General features: G+C 45.3%; 1 protein-coding gene across 1 annotated transcript in view; it reads right to left on the bottom strand.

Annotated features, from left to right (window-relative positions):
- The window catches only part of CREBBP (CREB binding lysine acetyltransferase), a 164,873-nt gene that overhangs the window by 47,342 nt on the left and 93,632 nt on the right, over positions 1–23,899 (bottom strand). The window contains 11 exon segments of the mRNA XM_017886365.1: positions 700–879; positions 2,088–2,504; positions 6,104–6,283; positions 7,240–7,364; positions 11,068–11,112; positions 11,466–11,579; positions 11,582–11,636; positions 12,117–12,234; positions 14,122–14,268; positions 14,593–14,695; positions 16,064–16,306. Coding sequence (XP_017741854.1) covers positions 700–879; positions 2,088–2,504; positions 6,104–6,283; positions 7,240–7,364; positions 11,068–11,112; positions 11,466–11,579; positions 11,582–11,636; positions 12,117–12,234; positions 14,122–14,268; positions 14,593–14,695; positions 16,064–16,306 — 1,727 coding nt within the window.

The raw sequence follows: 23,899 nt of genomic DNA, 5'->3' as shown, positions 1-23,899 counted from the left end.
AATTGCACATACTCAGATTTTCACATACAGATATTTCTTAATTTGGAATAAGAATCTCCTTGAAAGCTGGGGCACGGACCAAAAGTCCTTTTTAGAGGCAGGAGGTGTGGTATGAGACAGGAAGGAGCACTGGGGACTGTGGCTAACTGGAGAGCCCACCACGGTTGGTGTTTACAACCAGACTGTTGTCACACAGGGATGCAGGCACAATGCTGAAAGCATCTCATTTTTCAAGAAAAGCCAGAAATCCAGAGTTTTATTTGCAATTTCCTGATTTTTAAGGTATTGTGTGGGCCAAACACATTTACAGGCTGGATCCAGCCCACGGTCTGCCAGTTTTCAGCTTCCGCCATAGGTTAATTAGTAAATGAATCCACCACCCCTTCTGTAGTCTACCTCTGCAGAACTAGAAATGAACGGAGGACATCAAATAAAAGGCTGTTGGATGATTCAAGTATTTCAAATATAGGCCAGTATTCTTCATTTCTGGCAAAATAAACCCACCTCTCACATTTAAAAATGAAAAAACCAAGCAGTTTTAAATCAGTTTCCTACATACTGAACCCTGAACCCACATTCAACCAGAATATTTTAACTAAAGTCAGGGATACCCATGGCAGGCTCCAAGCCTCGCCCAAGGACACCTGGCGGAAGTTGCGACACACAGCCATCAACACATTCTTAGGGAGCGGCACCCACCTCAGACCTGGGCTCCCCTTTGGATTCACCAGGATCGGGCTCAGTGTCCTCCGTCTGGGTCTCCGCCTTCATTTCCAGCACAGGTACGTCAGGTCCTGGCTGCTGGGAATTGGTTTCTGCACTGGTCACCGAGGAGGGGGTAGGGACCCTGTTATCAATGCTGGCTGCTGCCTGGGAAAGCTGTGAAAAAACCAAAAGCACTGACTTCAGTAAGCAAGGCAACATAAATGATCTTCAACTATGCTGCTCATGCAACCTACAATTTCCCGTTAAGACTTCTCAATACTGATCCAGCAGGTGCCCTTCTGTGAAACCGAAGAACGGAGGTTAAAGTAGGAACAAGTTCTAGAGGGAGATAACAGCAGCCAGAGGCACAACTCAGGTCTTGCCACAAAGACAGAGGAAACAGCAGAGCTTTTCAAACTTTGAGATAAAATTATTTTCTCGAAGTTTTCTAGCTAAATCATGAAACTTCATATTTTGAAATTAATTCCCTTCAATACGGTGGTTAACGTATTGTGTATGGTAAAAGGCTGAATTATGAATGTCTAAGCACATCTGAAGGGAGGGAAATCAAGCGCCTACCCAAAGCCAGAGTGTTACCCAACCTGTGTGAACGATAGGAACACGGGTGCTGGGGGAGTAAATGAACATTACAAGAAGGAACCACTAAAAGAATTCCTAACTTGCAAATTCTCACTCAATGGGGTTGTTTTTTTTTTTTTGAGACGGAGTCTCACTCTGTCATCTAGGCTGGAGTGCAATGGCATGATCTCGGCTCAATACAATTCCTGCCTCCTAGGCTCAGGCGATTCTCCCGCCTCAGCCTCCCAAGTAGCTGGGAATACAGGCACCTGCCATCATGCCTGGCTAATTTTTGTGGAGACAAGGTTTCACAATTTTGGCTAGGCTGGTCTCGAACTCCTGACCTCCGGTGATCCACCCGCCTCAGCCTCCCAAAGTGGTGGGATTACAGGCGTGAACCACCGTGCCCAGCCTCAATGGAGTTTTAAGTAAACAAGCAAAAAATGACAATGCCTCGCTCTGTAGCCCAGGCTGGAGTACAGTGGCGCGATCTTGGCTCACTGTAACCTGCACCTGCTAGGCTCAAGTGATCTTCCCACCTAAGCCTTCTGAGTGACTAGGAATATAGGTACACACCACCATGCTTGTCTAGTTAAATTTTTTTTTTTTTGTAGAGACAAGGTCTCACTATGTTGCCCAGGCTGGTCTTGAATTCATGGGCTCAAGCGATTCTCCCACCTTGTCTTCCCAAGGTGCTGAAATTACAGGTGTGAACCACTGCACCTGGACTGACAGACAATTTTTAAGGGAAAATTATCTTCTAAGAGTCTTGACCCAAAAACAGCAGACAGAGAGAGGCTTACCGGTGTGCCAGGAGGCTGGGCGTGCACAGGCGTCGGCTGTTGCTGCGACGACTGAGGGGTAGCCACAGACGGGGGCTGAACTGGGGTTTGAGGCTGCGGGGTCACCTGGGCCTGGGCTGCTGCTTGGACTGTAGGGGTGCTCTGCGTTTGGGTAGCACTGGGCACTGAACCAGGAGTCGGGGTGGGAGTCTGCCCGGAAGACGACACAGGAGTTGATGGCTGAGTGGGAGCTGCTGGCTGGGGAGGAGTCATCCCAGGTGGTGTTGTGTGCTGGAGAGATGGCATGCCAGCAGCCGTGGAAGCAGGAGGCGGTGTTGGGTGCAATGGTGACTGTGTCACTGGAGGGCAAGGCAGCTGGCTGGCCTGAGGCCCCAGCATGTTGAGAGGGTTAGGAAGAGCAGCACCAGGCACCTGTCCCTACCAGAAATGGACAGAGTATGTTAAAGTTATTTCCCATGTTTGAAAATGTGACAAAACATTTGAAAAATTAAATGTATGACTTTTTTTTCTGGTTTTTTTTGAGACAGAGTTTCACTCTTGTCACCAGGCTGGAATACAATGGTGCTATCTTGGCTCACTGCAGCTTCTGTCTCCCGAGAAAAAAGCCTTTCTAGGCTTTTTGAGTAGCAGGGATTACAGGTGCCCACCACCATGCCCAGCTAATTTTTGTATGTGTATTTTTATTTTAAAATATTTATTTATTTATTTTTTGAGACTCCGCTCTGTCATCCAGGCTGGAGTGCAGTGGTGCAATCTCGGCTCACTGCAAGCTCCACCTCCTGGGTTCACGCCATTCTCCTGCCTCAGCCTCTCGAGTAGCTGGGACTACAGGCACCCGCCACCACACCCGGCTAATTTTTTGTATTTTTAGTAGAGACGGGGTTTCCCATGTTAGCCAGGATGATCTTGATCTCCTGACCTCGTGATCCGCCCGCCTCGGCCTCCCAAAGTGCTGGGATTACAGGCGTGAGCCACTGCGCCCAGCCAAATGTATAGGAATTTAATCACATTTTCTTGGGAGTATTCTGTTTGTGAAAATTCACTGAGCTATATACACTTGTAACGTGCACTCCTCAACAATGATAAAACTATACACATTTCTTATAGTCTGATTTATATAATTAAAATAACCATTGAAACTTATGGCTTAAACAAATACATCTACAGCAGTCCCCTCATATCCACTTGGATACATTCCAAGACCTCCATTCTTGGAATGCCTGAAACCGCATATAATACGGAACCCAGTATTTACCAAGATTTTTTGGATCTCACAACCAAGGTGGACACTCAGTGACTAACAGGCGGGTAGTGTCTACAGTGTGGAAATGCTGGACAAATAAATGATTCATATCTCTGGTGGCACAGAGTGGATGGTGAGGCAGTTCATCATGCAACTTGGAATGGGATTCAATTTAAAATCTTTTTTTTGGTTGTTTTTTAAAGACAGAATCTCTCTCTGTCAGCCAGGCTGGAGTGCAATGGCATGATCTTGGCTCACTGCAACCTCCACCTCCCAAGTTCAAATGATTCTCCTGCCTCAGCCTCTTCAGCAGCTGGGATTACAGGCATGCACCACCATGCCTGGCTAATTAATTTAACACGTATGAATTATTTATTCCCAGAATTTTCCATTTAATATTTTTGGACCACAGTTGACCACAGGTAACTGAAACCTCAGAAAGTGAAAAGGCAGATCAGGGGGCTACTGTACATTGACCCAGCCTGTAAGCTTCATGTTCTATAACATGTACCAAGTATTCTTTAACATTTTCTAAGCTTAGCTTAGAAAAACGTATTTTTTTTTTAAGTTGCTTCTTCCCTGGGGACTATAAAATAAATAAAAATAAGAAAAAGTTATTGACCATAAATATATATATCCATAAGTACCCTTAACAATTAAAAATTAAAAAACATTCTCTCTGAAACACACAGACACACACACACTTCGTTACTGAAAGAGAACTGTTCCAGTGTAGTGGTTCTATACTGGGCAGACACTTCAGAATTATTTGTGAACATTTTAAAAATGATTCTGAATCACTGTTCTAGAGCGGGGGTTGGCAAAATACCAGGGCCAAACACACCAAGCTGCTTGTTTCTGTAAATAAAGCTTTATTGGCACACAGCCAGCTCATTTATGTACCATGGCAGCTTCTGCACTGCAAGAACAGAAGTAAATGAAAACCAAGACTGAATGGCCTGCAAACCTGAAAATATTTAGTATCTGGCCCTTGACATGATGTTTGCTGATCCTTGTTCTAGAGCAATGAAATGTTACGGAAAATTAAGATTATTTAGTGAGGAAATCTAATATATAATAATGACTTATGCTGCATTACTTCACATTAAAAACTCAAAACAAGGCTGGGTGCAGCAGCTTACGCCTGTAATCCCAGCACTTTGGGAGGCCGAGGTGGGTGGATTACCTGAAGTCAGGAGATCGAGATCAGTCTGGCCAACATGGTGAAACCCTGTCTCTACTAAACACACACACACACACACACACACACACACACACACACACACACACACACAAATTAGCTGCGTGTGGTGGCACGCGTCTGTAATCCCAGGCACTTGGCAGCCTTAGGCAGGAGAATAACTTGAACCTGCGGCTCTGAATCTGCAGAGATTACAAAGCCGAGATCGCACCACTGCACCCCAGCCTGGACAACAGAGCGAGACCCTGTCTCAAACAAAACAAAACAAAACAAAACAACAAACTTAAAACAACAATTTTATCTTTTAGGGAGGATTTGGTTTGTTTTATTTATTTATTTATTTATTTTGAGACGGAGTCTTGCTCTGCCGCCCAGGCTGGAGTGCAGTGGCCGGATCTCAGCTCACTGCAAGGTCTGCCTCCTGGGTTTACGCCATTCTCCTGCCTCAGTCTCCCGAGTAGCTGGGACTACAGGCGCCCGCCACCTCGCCCGGCTAGTTTTTTGTATTTTTTTAGCAGAGACGGGGTTTCACCATGTTAGCCAGGATGGTCTCATCTCCTGACCTCGTGATCCCCCCATCTCGGCCTCCCAAAGTGCTGGGATTACAGGCTTGAGCCACCGTGCCCAGCCTGGTCTGTTTTAAATATGTGTATATTTTGTATACAGTAGCAATCATATGCACTACAACAAAAAAGGAAAAAAAGGAATAAATGGAAAATCATTTTCTTCAGCTCTAGATTGAGAAATTAAAAACATTCAACAAGAAGAGAACTACTGAAATGATTCTATTAGCTTGACTTCACCTGGCAGTGGAGACAGGCCAAAAGATACGAAAGCCAAATCACCAAAAGTGAATTCATGGATCCTTCTCACTCCCTTTTTAAAATTCTCATGTCGGCTGGGCGCGGTGGCTCAAGCCTGTAATCCCAGCACTTTGGGAGGCCGAGACGGGTGGATCACGAGGTCAGCAGATCGAGACCACGCTGGCTAACCCGGTGAAACCCCGTCTCTACTAAAAAATACAAAAAACTAGCCGGGTGAGGTGGTGGGCGCCTGTAGTCCCAGCTACTTAGGAGGCTGAGGCAGGAGAATGGCGTAAACCCGGGAGGTGGAGCTTGCACTGAGCTGAGATTCGGCCACTGCAGTCCAGCCCGGGTGACAGAGAGAGACTCTGTCTCAACAACAACAACAACAACAACAACAACAAAAATCCTCATGTCTCTCAGAGTCACATTAAACTTAGAATTTAAAATACACAAACAAAAAATAGGAAAACAAAAACCCCAAGATCAAAACACAAAAGCATACAAACCAAAAAATGTAAATCCATTACCACTTTTGCATATAGTTAACTCAGAGAGGATAAGAGAAAGTCCAAACAAGGTAAGGACTATAAGACAAAGGTGGGGAAAATAAAGAGATGCTGATACACAGAAATGAAATGTGCATTCTGGAATTTTAATTTCCCCGAAAGAAGACAGGAAAAAAAAAACAAAAAACAAAACAAAACAAAAAACCTTAAAACGAGAATTTTATCTTTTAGGGAGCACGGTTCCCAATGGGGCACAGTACCTGTGACACGCCTGTTTGGGCTGGCGGCTGCCCCATGCCCACACTCATCGCCCCGCTGGATGGCGGGAACTGGTTCTGTGGCAGAAACTGGCTCTGAGCAGGCGCCTGGGCCATCATGTTGTTGCTGTGTGCACCCATCATGTTTGGAGGCTGAGGCATTCGGGAAGGAGAAATGGCCATCTACAAGACAACAAGCACCACCAGAGCTGTAGTTCCAAAGCTGACAGCCAGAGTTTTCAAGGTGAGCCAGAATGATCCAAGGCCTCACAACCCCAGAGGATGCCAAGCACAGGGCTCACATCCTGCCCTTCCTCATGGGAGGAGATCACCACTTGCTAAAAACTCCCGGGCTCCTGGGTACTTTACACACGTTCTCAGGCAATCTCTCAAATGAGCCAGCTTCAAAATGTCCTCTGAATAGAAATCAATAGCAGACTATAATTTAAAATTTAAGACATGCCTGCCTATGAATTCTCTAAAGTGTTTAGAAAGCAGCCTCGGAAGAGCGAGCTCTCAGTCAACAGATGCTGACTATTCCCTGCTGGCCACGTATCTGAGGCTGCCTTCTCCAGCCTTGGAACTCCCACATTCTCACAAAGCCACACATTCCTATGAATTTGTTATTCCAATAAAATAACTAACAGTCGGCCGGGTGCGGTGGCTCAAGCCTGTAATCCCAGCACTTTGGGAGGCCGAGAAGGGTGGATCACGAGGTCAGGAGATCGAGACCATCCTGGCTAACACGGTGAAACCCCGTCTCTACTAAAAAAACACAAAAAACTAGCCGGGTGAGGTGGCGGGCGCCTGTAGTCCCAGCTACTCGGGAGGCTGAGGCAGGAGAATGGTGTAAACCCGGGAGGCGGAGCTTGCAGTGAGCTGAGATCCGGCCACTGCACTCCAGCCTGGGCGACAGAGCGAGACTCCGTCTCAAAAAAAAAAAAAACAAACAAAAAAACAGTCAAATAATTCTGTGTAGTAATGAAGGTATTTTTTAAAGGAGAGATGAAAGAAATAAAGCAAAACCCAAATTCAAAGGAAGAACCACAGGATTCTCAACTGACATGAATTCTGCTGCTTAGATAATGTTCCATGTGAGAGGGAGGGCTATCTGCAGCACAGCTAAAGAGAACACTTACCCCTGGCACTGAGCCCATGCTGTTCATCTGGACAGAGTGGTTCATTGGGGAGGCTGCACGAGGTCCCATGGGTGCTTGTGGCAACTGGACGTTCCCCAAGGACAAGGGGTTAAACGAATTCATCCCTGTAAATGTACACACAATAGTTCATTAGGAAAAGCACCCACAGGAAAACAGAATTACAACTTGCTAAAAAAACTCTAAGTAAAATAAGATGGAACACACAGGCAACAGAAAACTGAAAAGAAATCACCCAATTAATCAGTGAAGATGAAGAAGGAACAAACTTCTCTACATCCAGAGAAAATGGCATCAATGTGGGGGTGGTGAGAGTGGCACGGTGAGGAGTTCGAGGGAAGGACAAGGACATGAAGGCATAAGGTTGGGTAAGACAGGAACAAGTAAGCGAGACATTAAATGAGGCTGAGGTACAGCTGAGCCAGAGGGCAGAGGGCAGAGTACCGAACAAAGTATCATAGCAACAAAGAGGGTGAGGAGGTGCCCTGAAAGGACAGCACCCCCACAGTCTACAGAAGAGATGAAGGTTTCCAGAGACCAGGGCAAGCTTCTGTGCACACCCATACCTAATGCCTGGAGCAGCTGGTGCCCATAACCGAGGCTTCCCAGCTCTCTGCTGGGTTTACATTCATTGTTCGAATCTGTGCTAAGACTCCAAACATTCTTTTAATTTTGCAAGCACTTTAAGCATTAAGAAGTGCCCAAGGGTCAGCCGTCCTGAACCCTAGCCTTGTGTAGTTTACAGGAGCACCATATCACTGAAAGACACTCCACAGCCAATAAGTGTCTCCAGACTGTGGTATCTAGTTCCTTCCAATTTATAACAATACTCTGTAAACTCTGAGTCTAAAGAAGCACCAGTTCAAATGAGTCTTAGGACCAACACTAAAATCTGACAGAACCCTTTAGAGAATTTCTAGAAGGTGTTGCCTTAGCACTGCTTTAGTCATGAGAAGGCCCAAAGGATGACTCTCACGGAACACTACCTTCAACGACTACCTAGAAATGGTACCTTCAAATAACTGAGTGCCAATGCAGACCAGGAAGACTTTCCAGGGAGTCTGTAATGTAAGCTTCCCCTCTCCTTGAGAATTTTTTTAAACAAAATGAAAAACAATTACTAAGGAACAGCATTTAAAGAAATCTGTATTTACCCAGATGTGCTAGTAGGGAGGTTGCTAAGTGCATAACCAGAAAACATCTATTCTAATATTCTGCTGGTAAACAGCAGACTCATCATACCCCACACCAGCAGCATCCTCCTATTTAGGCCCAAGTCCTGGACCAATCCCCAACACAGCATCCAGCCACTTTCCTGAGGCTCAATTTCTCTGACTCCTTGATTTCTTTCTCTTTTTTTTTTGAGATGGGGTTTCGCTCTTGTTGCTCTGGCTGGAGTGCAGTGATGCAATCTCAACTCACTGCAGCCTCTGCCTTCTGGGTTCAAGTGATTCTCCTGCCTCAGCCTCCTGAGCAGCTGGGATTACAGATGTGCACCGCCATGACCAGCTAATTTTTGTATTTTTAATAGAGATGGGGTTTCACCATGTTGGCCAGGCTGGTCTCGAACTCCTGACCTCAAGTGATCCTCCTGCTTTGACCTCCCAAAGTGCTGGGATTACAGGTGTGAGCCACTGCGCCTAGCCTGACTCCTTGATTTCTTTCACCCCTCAAATCTAGTCCATCAAAACAAGTCCCTGATAAGTTTTTTTCCATAATATCAGCTTATCTACCATGTCTTTTCCAGGATGCAATACAAATACAACTTTTTTTTTTTTTTGAGACGGAGTCTCGCTCTGTTGCCCAGGCTGGAGTGCAATGGCACGATCTCGGCTCACTGCAAGCTCCGCCCACCGGGTTCACGCCATTCTCCTGCCTCAGCCTCCCAAGTAGCTGGGACTACAGGCGCCCGCCACCTCGCCCGGCTAGTTTTTTGTATTTTTTAGTAGAGATGGGGTTTCACCGTGTTAGCCAGGATGGTCTCGATCTGCTGACCTCGTGATTCGCCTGTCTCGGCCTCCCAAAGTGATGGGATTACAGGCTTGAGCCACCACGCCCGGCCCGAATACAACTTTTAAAATGATCTCTTCTACCTTCCCTCCCACACTACTCTGTAAACCACAATAAAGCCTCTTTCCTCAGAGTCTTCTGGATAATGTCACCACCTTGTTTCATAACCTGGAAAAATGTCCTCCTCCTTGGGTCTCAATAGTCAAGAGCTACAAGGTTTTCAAATGCTCCCTGCACCAAAATAAAATCACTGCTTCAATCAACCAAAACCATAGGCTCTCTCCTTTTTTTTTTTTTGGAGAAGGAGTCTCGCTCTGTCGCCCAGGCTGGAGTGCAGTGGCCGGATTTCAGCTCACTGCAAGCTCCGCCTTCCAGGTTCACGCCATTCTTCTGCCTCAGCCTCCCGAGCAGATGGGACTACAGGCGTCCATCACCTCGCCCGGCTAGTTTTTTTTTTTTAGTAGAGACGGGGTTCCACCGTGTTAGCCAGGATGGTCTCGATCTCCTGACCTCGTGATCCGCCCGTCTCGGCCACTCAAAGTGATGGGATTACAGGCTTGAGCCACCGTGGCCGGCCTAGGCTCTCTACTTAAGAAACTTTCAAGGTTGTTGAGACAGCTGCTGCCACCCCAACCTGGCACAGGACCTGTGTGTACACACTCTCCAGAAGTTGACATCCAGCCAGCTGGGCTTAACCCCTAGGGCCAGGAGCAGCCTGTGCTGTCCCCACGTCAGCCTCTGCAAGTGCTCAGCAGTCTAGGAGTGTCTTGCATGCCTCTCCTTCTCAGCATTTAGAAGCACTCCCTCCCCACATCTAGAGTGCTTCTTTCTCAGACTCTTCCTAAGAGTAATGTACCATGCCCCCTTCACCATCCATTAAAAAAATAAAAAGCTGGGCTGGGAGCAGTGGCTCACAACTGCAATCCCAGCACTTTGGGAGGCCGAGGCAGGCAGATCACAAGGTCAGGAGATCAAGACCATCCTGGCCAACACGGTGAAACCCTGTCTCTACTAAAAATACAAAAAATTAGCCGGACGTGGTGGCAAGCACCTATAGTCGTAGCTACTTGGGAAGCTGAGGCAGGAGAATGGCATGAACCCAGGAGGCAGAGCTTGCAGTGAGCCGAGATCGCGCCACTGCACTCCAGCCTGGGCAACAGAGTGAGACTCCATCTCAAAATAAATAAATAAATAAAATAAAATAAAATAAAATAAAATAAAATAAAATAAATAAATAAATAAAATAAAAAGCTAAGGCTGGGTGCAGGGGCTCTCATGCCTGTAATCCCAGCACTTTGGGAGGCTGAGGCAGGTGGATCACGAGGTCAGGAGATCAAGACCATCCTGTCTAACACAGTGAAACGCCATCTCTATTACAAATACAAAAAATTAGCTGGGCATGGTGGCGGGTGCCTGTAGTCCCAGCTGCTGGGGAGGCTGAAGCAGCAGAATGGCGTGAACCCAGGAGGCAGAGCTTGCAGTGATCCAAGATCACGTCACTGCACTCCAGCCTGGGCCACAGAGCGAGACTCCATCTCAAAAAAATAAAAATAAAAATAAAATAAAATAAATAGCTAAATACTGCTTCTTATCTCTTGGAAGATCTTTCCTATAATCTCCAAACTTCATACTATAAACAGATCCATACTACCTACAGAACTGAATTCTGCTCATCAGCAAAAAGGAACGGAAAGAAGAAAGGACTAGAAAGAAATATACAGGGGGAGAGGAAAAAAACAGTGAAAGTTATGGCTGTTGAATGTTATACTAAAATATGATTCACAGCAAATAGTTCAATACCTTGAGAAACTTGCATGCGATTCACTGGCAGGGACAGAGGTCCATCTATGGTGGCAAAACAAAAACAAAAACGAAACCACCCTAGTTATTTAATATAATCCTTGATTCAGGAATAGGAAATTTCTTATTAGGACTTCAAACTTAAAAGGGAAAACAGGCAATAGGTCCAAAGGCACGTGTGTTCCAATGCCAGAGCACCCTGTAAAGGGCCTTCCCAAGAGAGAAACTCAGTGTCCCAACACGGCCTGAGGCAGGTGGTCAGGGCCACTGCCACATCAACAGCTTCCGCAGTGCACGCATCAGAGATTCTAATTCTCTGTTCTTAGAAATACACCCCAAACACGAAGGAAAACCAAGGAAACAGGATAAGGGATGGCAGAAGGAAATAAAATGCTTACTTGGAGGTCTCACAGGTTGTGCCTGTGGAATCACAGGGGGCTGAGCCCCCGGGGCTGGTAAGGCTGGCTGGTTCCCCAAGATGCCTTGTTTATGTAAACGTGACCTCCGTTTTCTTCTAGTTCTTTTTGTATCTTGTAGATTTTCTCTGCTAATAAGTGATAATATTCATCCTAAAAAGCAATAATATTCAATATGAAACAGTTAAAACTGTAAAAAACAACTGAATGACCTGTGTTGTAGGTTCTAACTAATGAACTTCTTCATTGAGTACACTGGCAAAAGTGATATACCAGAAGCCCATATTCGTGCTAAATTCCCAATGACTTTATAGGACATATCAAATAGTAGGTACTAAATACACGTTCCATTTCATTCAAATGAACTTTTGAATATTCACTGATGCTAGCAATATTACAACACCACCTACTGTGAAAAATATATCCCATGGACATAATGTAAATTTATATAGTCCATGCACTAACGTAACTAACCATGTCTTATCCGGGAAGTCTCCTTGGCCAGTGGCCTCAAGGTGAGGAGTTTCTCCCAACTACACAGAGTCCACAATTTCTAGATAACAAAGCAGACAAATGCAATGCTGTCTAACTACAGATGCTGTCGAGGCCAGAGCACGGTAAGCAGCAACCTACCCTGCTGTTGGCAGACTCGTACATGTCCCCTTCCACTTTCTTAGCATAGGCTACCAGGTTTTCCATGCGGCGATCCTTTAGAGCTGCGGGATCAGGTGTTGGGAAGATGGCTTGGACGCTGAAAGGATAACACATCTATCAGACTACTTTTTTCTCCTTTCTTCTTTTTTTAAAGACATGGGGATTCGGCCAGACGTGCTGGCTCATGCTTGCAATCCCAGCCCTTTGGGAGGCTGAGGCGGGAGAATCACCTGAGGTCAGGAGTTTGACATCAGCCTGGCTAACATGGTGAAATCCTGTCTCTACTAAAAATACAAAAATTAGTTGGGCCTGGTGGTGGGTGCCTGTAATCTCAGGTATTCGGGAGGCTGAGGCAAGAGAATTGCTTGAACCCGGGAGGCAGATGTTGCAGTGAGCTGAGTGCCATTGCACTCCAGCCTGGGCGATAGAGCGAGACTCCGTATCCAAAAAAAAAAAAAAAAAAAAAAAAGATACAGGGTCTCGCTCTGTCGCCCAACCTGGAGTACAGTGGCATGATCATAGCTCATTGCACCCTTAAACTCCTGGGCTCAAGTGATCTTCCCACCTCAGCCTCTCACGTAAGAAGGGAGGTACAGGTGCACACCACCATGCCTGGTTAATTTTTAAATTTTCTGTAGAGATAGAGTTTTGTTATGTTGCCCCAGCTGGCCTGAACTCCTGGGCTCAAGCAATCCTCCCGCCTCAGCCTCCCAAAGCACTGGGATTATAGGTGGGGGCTGCTGCACCTGGCCTGAAGCTACTCCCAACGCTGTCAAATGAGCACTACAAAATCAGGATCATGTATCTCTGGTGACAATACACTGCGGGAATGCCAAGCCTCTTTTGCCCAGCATATCAATACATGAATGAAGTAACTCCCTGGAGACAATCCTGACCTATCAACGTATCTACACATCAAACACATTAATATTTTGCTATTAACATGTATGTGCTGGGTCATTTCCAGAATAAAACGATTTTTAAATCCCCGATTTTTAAACTACTTACTACTAAAAAAATTTGATCAAAATAGGAACGGAAAAAACTCAGGGAATATAAGTCTAGTTCATTTAAAATAACTAGCTCAACAAAGTTAGGCTTGGTGTGGTGGCTCATGCCACCCAGCAGTTTGGGAGGCCAAGGCAAGAGGATTACTTGAGGCCAGGAGTTTGAGACCAGCCTGGACAACATGGCAAGACTCTGTCTCTCTCTAAGTAAGAAAGAACGAAAAAAAAAAAAAAAGAAAAAAAAGGGCCGGGCGCAGTGGCTCATAATCGCAGCACTTTGGGAGGCTGAGGTGGGCAGATCACTTGAGGTCAGGAGTTTGAGCCCAGCCTGGCCAACATGGTGAAACCCTGTCTCTACTAAAAATACAAAAACTAGCTAGGGGTGGTAGCACCCACTTGTAATCCCAGCTACTCGGGAGGCTGAGGCAGGATAATCGCTTGAACCTGGGAGGCAGAGGTTGCAGTGAGCTAAGATTGCGCTCTGCACTCCAGTCTAGAGGACAGAGCGAGACTCTGTCTCCCAAAAAAAAAAAGTTAACTTTCTCTTATGTTAACTAACTGTAAGGTGATAATGACATGCCATCTATACTCTAAACTCATCCAATTCTCAGGGGTCTCCACAACTAGAATCTGGAACTACAAAATAAGGTGAGGTTCTTGAGCTAACCCCAGCCGCCTCATGCAGCATTAAGGCCAGGCTGCACTGAGGGTCTTTGCCTCCGTGACAGGGGCTGTAAGTCAGTGCCCCTCGGAAGTACAGAGCCACCAATGCTCTCTTTGTCACCCCCGCTCACCGAGGACATGAAGTGCCGGAATCTCTGGCCTGCCTAGGGCTGCCAGAGTTCTACTAGCAGTGAGAGTGGCTCTCTAAATAAGCACATGACTTGTATAGGCTCCTAGGGTACTGTCATCTGGTAGCCAATGGGCAACACAGCAACAAAATCAAACATCTATGAAACTGCAAAACTGTTACGTACAGTTTATGCACTAGATGGCTCCGCAGGTCCTGAGTGACATGTTCGTGCCAGCCTTTCCTTACACCAGTGCTGGAAGGAGGAGCTGCTGTTGGTATAGTGCTGAGGGTTCCAATGTTACCAGAGTTGGAGCCATCGTTCATCAGTGGGCTAAGGAGGAAATAAGGACACTTCAACCATCTACTGAAGCGACTCAAACATACTTTGTCTAATAAGGTTCTTCTACCACCACATGTGACTTCTAAAAGTTTACGTCAGGAGAGCCAAGTAATGTATATAAATAAAACTTAAACTATGTTTAATCTATTATCTGCTCTACACTTACAATTAAAGAAAAAAAGGAAAACAGCATTCACCCCTCACCACCCCATTTAAACTATTTTCTCTGCCACACATTTAGAAAGAATCAGTTTTGTGTGGTTCTCAGTCCACGCTCTTGTTGTACTGTCACTCAGAACTGAAACAGGGTCTTACTTTGTGGCCCCCAGGGAAGTCGGAAGAGCTGATTCTGAAATCAAGTTTGGGGGCTGCTGATCTGTTGTTATTCCTCCTGCTGGAATGTTCATTGGATTATTTCCTTTAAAGACAGAAATAAATCAATCAACTCTTAAATTTTAATACATACTTCAAAGTTTTGATGACAGATAACCAACATGTCACCACATAAACAACTGGTGATTATTTAAACAAGTGATTCTGGTCAGTTATAATAAGCACTGAGGCAGGAACTCCGAGTGTCGTATTTTCAATAACGGTAATCAACATGCACAAATTATCAGTAGACACCTCCCCACTCTACTATGTAACCAAAATAAGGTGTGTTTATGGAGATTAGCTGGTATCTAAGTGAAAAAGTTATAAATGACCCATATGCAGCCTCTGACTTTCATTCTGCTTCATCAGTATCACTCCTGAGTGACTCAGCTGCACTGACATATACCTCTGTGTCTCTACCTCCAATATCAGAAAATAAAATCATAAAATTAAGCTCACAAAAAAAATACAGAGGTCAATTTGTCTACAATCTTCGTATTAAAGGAAAGGAAGGCCGAGATTAATAAAGGTTAAGTTTGTCCTAAATCATACCGTCAACAGGAGAGGAGTTAGATTAAGACTTGGGTCTCAGGACTCTAACCCAGTCTCCTGGCCAGTATTAGTTGGACATTCATTGGGGCAGTTGTTTTCCAAAAAGCAACAAATAAGATGACTTTAGCTGGGCATATTTTATGGAGTAATTTTTACCTGTAAAATACTTATTCTATTAGGAAAAGAACAAAACTAGCACAACCAGTCAGCCAGTTTTGACTTCACAGACATCACTGCTTAGCTTAAGCCTAAATGTAAAGGGACTGCGTCCACTTAAAGAAAAATATTAAGGAAACCTTATGCAGAAATGGCAAAAATCATGGGTATATGTGAGCAAATGACCAAAGGTTGGCAAATAATGGGCTGGGGTGACAAAAGAAATGCTGGCATGTCCAGCAGCCTGGGAAAAGAGTTTCCAGGGCTCCTGTCATTAACCTGCCGAAGTCCAGGCTGGTCACTTCCAACTGTGGGGTAGACCCTAACCAGGATGTGTGAGGAAGTGGCAAACGCAAGTTCTCTATCAAAGAAATGACAACAGTCAGCACGAGGGGTCCAGTCAGCATCCTGACTTGTGAGATCTGCATTCTGAGCCACATGGCACATTCTTTATGAAAACTGTCCAGAGAGAAATGGCACAGCAAGCAACAAAAACATTGCTTCATTTGCAAATGCTGCTCTTTTTATAAGCATATAACATTTTCCTTGCATTAGACACTTCAGCTTTTTCCTGGGAGATTTTAATTTCAACCACTGTAGTAAAAAACATAAAACAAACTGCAAACTGTCTTGGGTTCCATCACTCCATTCCCTTTGCTACATCTGGACAAGTAAGAATGAAGTTGAGAGTTCCTTCACCTACCCAGGGGGTTGAGGGTCCTCATCTGCTGGTGGGTTTGAGGCTGTGCTGGTTGCTGGCCAGGAACCTGAGGCTGCAGCTGCGTCTGGGGCTGGTTCATGTAGGGGAGTCCGAGAGCAGCATAGGCTCGCTGCATGGAGCTGGGGTCTATGGGATTTGGGTTACTTAAAGAAGTGGCATTCTGTTGCCCTGTGCCAACAGAACCAATTGTGTTTTGAATTCCACTAGCTGGAGACCCCAGGATGGCTATAACGACAAACAGACAGACAAACAAGAAAGGTAAGTAAAAGGGAGAAGCCCACAAATGATTTAAAAACTATTGAGAAGCAAATACATTTCATCAAGATACTACACATGAATATCATAAAGCAGTAAAACAAGGCTAGGGAGAAAGGAACTGTGCTGAAGGACTCATGTATTCTGCCTAGCAGTAAGTGAGGAACAAAAAGTTAAAGAAAAGTCAAGTTTCTATCTTAGCATGCAACAGATCATAAAATCTCACAGATAACACCTGAAAAAAATTAGTATGTTTTAAAACCTAGAGACTCCTCAAGAAGTCAGTTCCAGGGAGTGGCAAATGTATGACAGGGGAAACGTCTGATTCTCTGGTGGCCAGCAGACACCTCTGAGATGAACACAGGAGCCCCCTCCTGCTGTTGACCCCAACCCTGTCCTTCACTGCTCACCTGCACAGGTACAGAGGGCTTAAGAGAAGGAGCAGAGATGATACCTCGTTGGTCAGTTTTGATTAATAAATCTATGATGTGATCTTCTAAATCACATAATTGCAAGTCCTAGAAACTTACACAAGCAAAGACAGCATGAACACATCCTTCTGACGGGATTCCTATGCAGCAGAGCACCATGCTGAGCTCTCTGGCTATATGAAGCTGTTTAAGAAATACTGAACTTGATTGATTGACTGATTTGTTTGAAATTAAGGTTGGAGTGAGGCTTCGCAATTCCGCATGGGTCTTGTTATCCGGGGCCACCTCAGCACCTCTAATATTCAGGATGTGGCTCTGCCTCACATGGCCAACATGAGATTCTGCTACCCAGGCCCACTGCTGGCTGGCAGGGAAGCTGCCCCATTCAGCTAGCTAACCCCAGGACACTAAAGGAAAAACTGGTGTCAACATAAGAAGCTCCATCCCAAAGGGCTTCCAAGGTAATGGAGAGACTACTCCAAACTTGCATCAACTTGGGCATTTCAAGGTCAATTCATCTACCCACCTACCTACCCACCTGCTTGCCTGCCCACTCATCCGTCCCAACAACCCAAATGTTGTGTGAAAATTTATCATATGGCAGAAGTTCTATATCATACTATTTATTCTTATTTTTGAGTTCCTTTCTAACTTCCACAAATTTTACAGTCATGTTAAAAATAGCATCTTATAATGTTGCTACTATAACACACCGTTTTTTGATACATAAAACACAATCACAAAGCCTTTCTTTCAAATTTCAACCATTATGTGTAACAGCAATATTCTCACATTCAACCATCAGTGCACCTATAGTAACACCAATACTTACCCAGAGCGACCTAATTAAACTAAAATGTGTGAAAAGAAAATTCCTGGTAATTATACATTCCATACTATTAACTTTTCTAATAAGGATACTCAGATCAACTCATTAACACTCATCAGACACAATTACACACACCAAGCACTCATTATCATAAATGAAAAGCAACTCCCAAGGTGCACTTTATGACAAGTGTGTAGCTGAAGTAAGTCATGCACAATACCTTTAAAAGTATTCTAATACTTACTACTCCCCAAAACTTTAAACATGTGTCCACCATACTTCTGAAACCGACATCTTACATTTTTAAGAAGCACTATGGTATAGAAATCAAAGTTACCAGTGATAGGATGATAGTTTATTTTTCTATGACCTTGCGATGTAAGGAAGAACAGGGCTACACTATATTTAACACACATGGTGATGCACTGTGGAGAGGAACTTAAAAGAAACAAAGTATGCAGTCTTCCATTTTCCAGTGAATGCTTTATTGACTTCTTCCTACAATATTTCCCTTTTATCGACACCTCCCCAAGTGCCACCTACTTAACTAAAATGCACCACCTTACAGTGAATGCTACTCCTAAGCCCACAGCCACTTACAGGGCATCCAATGCCTCATACTCACACAGGCCTCCCATGCAAGCTGCTGACATGGTCACTGCATTTTGTGTTAAAATCATTCATTTTCTAAAAGTAAACATTACTATATTTTTATTTTAAAAGAAAATATACCTATGAGAAGCATTTGCAACTCACCATTTCTAAAATTCAGAAGCAAAGGAAATTAATTATGAACAAATAGAGAAGGTCTCTGCCATTTAAGCATGGCTGAATTCGAAGTCCAAATGATGCTATTACATGAAATGACACATATACTGAAGGGTAAGGGTGCTCAGGCATTCACTGTGGGGTGACGGCTGACTGAAAGGGGAGTCATTATGTACAAGCCACCATCAACCGTACTGTCACCTTAAGGTGCTCTGCGTGCTCCATGGTGGTATTCCCGATCCCTCTCTAAAATCCCACAGTGCCTCCTGTACTGCTGCTTGTCTTTAGACACTGACCCTTCGTGTATTCACTCACTCACATGACAGACTCAGTGAGTACACTCTGCCAGGCTCCCAGATATAGTGTGGGCACAATCTCTGCATTCCCTGAGCCTAGAATCTGTTGGGAGGGACAAAAGATTATCTAATAATCACCTAACGCACCCAAGCTGCACCTTGGAACCCTGGGACAGGGAAAATCAGGCTCATCTCACGTTCCCTGTGCATCCCTGAAAGGTGGGATTAACGTGAAACTCGGTTTTACTCTTCACCACCTGCCACATGGGCCACGTAACCTGCTGTGCAGCGTCCAGGGGATGTGTAAGGTATAGTGCAGCGGCCAGCACACCGTGGGCCCTCCCAGCGCAGCCCATGGAGCGCCTTGGAACTGAACGCAAACGCAGGGAGAGCTACAGACAGCACTGCTCCATCTACCTGGCATCCCTAAGAATGAAGTTGCTCTCTACTTATCCTTTCCACATTATTGCCACTTACCTCTTCCAATGTCAAGGCCGTGTGCTCATTTGGCCATTTTTACATCTTTTTTCCTTGCTAGAGCATAAAGCTCTAACTTTTAGGAAGCCACAACACACCTGCAGTGCACTAACACACCGGCTGGACTCTTCTGGGCATATCAGGCAACACTCCTGCCCCGGATGTTTCCCTCTTTAAAGCTCCCCAGCGCCCTCAGCCTCACCACCTTCTGATGTAGCCAAGAAGGAGCCTATGGCCTATGAAAAAAAGGCCAAGTTTTGTAGCAGGCTCTTTCTTGGACTCACCTGCCATTCTTCATGCACAAAGAATGTTCCACTAAGACGCCGGGTGCGGCCAGGTGCAGTGGTTCACGCCTGAAATTCCAACACTTTGGATCACTTGAGGTCAGGAGTTCGAGACCAGCCTGGCTAATAACATGGTGAAACCCTGTCTCTATTAAAAATACAAAAATTAGCTGGATGTGGTGGTACGCACCTGTAATCTAAGCTACTTGGGAAGCTGAGGCAGGAGAATTGCTTGAACCTAGGAGGTGGAAGCTGCAGTGAGCTGAGATCGCACCACTACACTCCAGCCTAGGCAAGACAGACTCTGTCTCAAAAAAAAAAAAAAAAAAGAATGTTCCACTAAGAGGTTCCCTGTACAGTCTATGTCGCCGATGCAAAGCACTCAACTTACTCAGACAACTTCAGCCCCTAATCATTCTTAATAAAACTGAACTCCATTTGGAAATTCAGTTAAAACGGACATGAATTAAACGTCCAAACTTTGTCAGGGTAGGGTGAGATACACCATGAAGCAGAGCAGTAGCTGCTATAGCTGATCTGTCAGCAGCACAACAGTGAGCCGAGGGGCCACCCAACGCAGGCTAGAAACACAGTGCTTGTGGAAGGCGAAACTTGTGTATGGGGAGGGCCAGCTGTGGGGCTTGAGTCCGCCTGGTTTCAGTGTACCTGGGGGGTCCTGGAACCAGTTTCCCGAGGATACCAACACACTTAGATTTCTACTAAAAAAGCAATGCTAGAATTTATTCAGGTGGCTCACACCTGTAATCCAATCACTTTGGGAGGCGGAGGCGGGGGAATCACCTGAGGTCAGGAGTTCAAGACCAGCTTGAACATGGTGAAAATCCATCTCTACTAAAACTACATAAAGTAGCCAAGAATCACTTGAACTAGGGAGACGGAGGCTGCAGTGAGCTGAGATCGCACCACTGCACTCCAGCCTGGGTGACAGAGTGAGACTTTGTCTCAAAAAAAAAAAAAAAAAAAAAGAGAATTTATCCAGACCTGCAGACATCTCTACAAAGTTGATGGTGGCACCACCGTACCTTGCAGGCATTGTGTGGGGGCTGGAGACTCAGACTCCCATGAGGCACAGCCACAAACCCTCAAGCAAAAGGCTTTCTTCAGAAGCCAAGTGACATTGGCGCAGCGACATTCTCCTTGCTATCAAGGAGCAAAGTTGTTCAGATGTAACACATCACCCACGACCCTCTGGTACTTAAGTCAGGGTCAATCAAGGCCACTATTCTCTCTACAACCTTCAGATTCTGCTCCTTGCTGTTCCCCATCCCACCACAGTCTGTCAAAAGAGGTGAAAATCTCTGAAGGGCCCTCAAGTGAACAAAGGGCCTGCTCCGCACACTCACTGGGCACCTGATGGGCTACTCGATGAGTGGCAGTTCAAAGGAGGGAGATCTTGACTCCATATAATGAAAGGAGGTTTTTTTTGGTTTTGGTTTTGTTTTTTTGAGACGGAGTCTTGCTCTGTCGCCCAGGCTGCAGTGCACTGGTGCGATCTTGGCTCGCTGCAACCTCTGCCTCCCGGGTTCATCAAATGATTCTCCTGCCTCAGCCTCCCGCCTCAGGATACCGAGTAGCTGGGACTACAGGTGCATGTCATCACATCCAGCTGATTATTCATATTTTAGTAGAGACAGGGTTTCACTGTGTTGCTCAGGCTGGTCTTGTACCTGAGCTCAGGCAATCCGCCTGCCTCAGCCTCCCAAAGTGCAAGGATTACAGGTGTGAGCCACTGAGCCCGGCCGAAAGGAGGTGTTTTAAACAATCTGAGGCACCTACAGATGCAACATGTTGCCAGATGAAGCAGTGGGTGCCACACTCATGGAGATATCTGGCAGCAGCTGGGGCCATGGCTGACACAGCCGGGGCAGTGCATGCATTAGGCTGGCTCTAGGACCAATCCTGTGCACTTGCTTCGACAGTCCCTGGGGCACTCTGGGTTGGAAAACCCGTGGTCTTTCTCAGAGAATGACTCAAACCCTCCCACCAGCACTGGCCCAGACACCTGGTCTTTCAAGGCATCCAGAGCAGTCCATCTTGGATTTTAATGTGCACACCAATCACCCGGGAATTTTGTAAAAATGTAGGTTTTAATATAAGAGTTCTGAAATAGGGCCCCAATTTCTTTACCGCTTACAAGCAACCTGGGAGTGCCTCTATAGCTTGCCTGAGGCCTACACTTTGAGCAGCCAGAACTTCACAAATGAGGCAACATGAGCCCCAAGAAGGGAACCTGGTCACAGGTCCCACAGCCCAGTCCTCTATGCCACTCTGTGCACTGAATTTACTGGACGTCAGATGCCAGGACTGACATAAGGTACATATCTTGGAAAGTCCTAACAATTCAACAAAAACTGAATAATGCTATAAGGGATGGTTAATTCGAGATCAGTGATTATAGAATCTTTAAAAAACAATTCAAAGAAAAATTAAATGAGGCTAGGCGCAATGGCTCATGCCTGTAATCCCAGGACTTTTGGGAGGCCGAGGTGGGAAGATCACTTGAGCTCAGGAGTTCGAGACAAGCCTGGGCAACATGGTGAAACCCCATCTCTACAAAAAATACAAAAATTAGCCAGGTGTGGTGGCAGATGCCTGCAGTCCCAGGTACTCAGGAGGCTGAACTGGAATGACTGCTTGAGCCCAAGAGGTTGAGGCTGCCATGAGACGTGGCTACGCCACTACAAGCCAGTCTGGGTGACAGAGCAAGACTCTGTCTCAAAACAAACCAACCAACCAAACAAAACTCAACATAGGCCAAAAAGGTAATCAATGGTCTGGGCTTCATTTCAAAGAACCTCAGATTAGCTCCACAGGTGATTCTGGAAGGTTCTCTCAGTAGAGACATTAATCACAGAAGTTAGAGAGTGCAGCATGTGCTGACCAAGGAAGTGTGCATCAGTTAAGACCAGTGCTGGCCTGTGGGAAACACTGCCTAAAAAGCAGAGTCCTGAGCCCCTAAGGCGGTCGCCATAGAGCGAGCACAGGTGGGTCTTGGCAGAGTCCCTGAGGCTTCCAGGAGCTCACCACAGTCCACCTTTCGGTTCACCTTGTTTGCACAGGAACCCCAGTCCAGTCAAATGCATGCCCTCACAAGCTGTGCACTGTGCAGACACTGTCCCCACTGTCTGAAATGTTCTTCCTTCGTTATTTTGTTTGCACTGGGCTCCACCAAGTCTCACCTTTCTCTATAAAGTAGTCAGGTGCACTCCAATTCTCCTCAAAAATAATGTTGATTGCACTGACTTGTCTCTACCTCAGTCCTTTGAGGGAGGTCACTCTTACATTATTTTTAACATATATATCGTCTTCAAAACCCAACCTTAAGCCAAAGTAGGGTCAGATTCACATTTTCCTCTCTGGGTTCTTAACTCACGAGTTCCCACACCGTAAGCATAATTTGCTTTGGGAGAAGAGAAAAAAACAACAAAATGTACAGAAAGGATACCGCTGAAACCCCGTCAATCATACTTTTGTAACAAACTACCAAAACCCTGCAGCAAGTTAATCTAAATCTTCCTTGTGACTTTATAAGATCATCCTGGTAATATCTTACATTATGACTAGTAGAAAACCTGTGGTTTACCACTTGAGAGAGCAGGCACACAATCAATTTTCACAACACTCCGGCAGTTATAAGGATGGTTAAAAAAAAAGAAAACCACATACACTTCTTTTTTCTTTTAAAACAAAACCACATAAGCGTTTCTTAAAAGAGAAATCACAAAAGTTTACAACTGTCATGGTAGTATGTACTAAAACAAAAGATCCCCAAAAGCCACACCCTCAGATTAAAAGTTAAGAATAAAATTCTAGCTCATTATTCATGGAATATTGTATAACTACAAACTTGATAACGAGTATTTTGGCACTTAAAGAGCCTATTACTGAAATGTGCCCTAAAACACAAGAAATTTAGCCATCACAATATACTAAAGAAAAAAGTTTTACAGTAACGTGGGAGGAAAAACAGAATCTATTCCATTAGAACAACTGTCCCAAATATCTGGTTCTAGAAGACCCAGGATTCCAGAATGTCACTTTATATAAGAGATGTCCAGGGAAATTGTTTATTAATTCAAATTTTAGTCAATCAAAGAATAATTTAATTGACTTTTAGGTAAGTGGTTTTTTTTTTTGGAGACGGAGTTTTGCCCTTGTTGCCCAGGCTGGAGTGCACTGGCGAGATCTCGGCTCACCGCAACCTCCGCCTCCCAGGTTCAAGCGATTCTCCTGCCTCAGCCTCCCAAGTAGCTGGAATTACAGGCATGTGCCACCATGCCTGGCTAATTTTGTGTTTTTAGTAGAGACTAGTCTCGAACTCCCGACCTCAGGTGATCTGCCCACCTCGCACCTGGTCAGGAAACTGGTTTTTAAAGGAAACTCGTTGTGGTTCTTCTGTAGGGAGGCAGATAACAGGCCCCATTACCCTGGCATTTCTCTTCTCTGTGACAGGGACA

This window comes from Rhinopithecus bieti, unplaced genomic scaffold, assembly GCF_001698545.2.
Source record: "Rhinopithecus bieti isolate Rb0 unplaced genomic scaffold, ASM169854v2 scaffold_13704, whole genome shotgun sequence".
NCBI classification, from domain to species: Eukaryota; Metazoa; Chordata; class Mammalia; order Primates; family Cercopithecidae; genus Rhinopithecus; species Rhinopithecus bieti.
The sequence above is the reverse complement of the archived record's forward strand: the minus strand, read 5'-3'. Positions and strand labels throughout refer to the sequence as shown.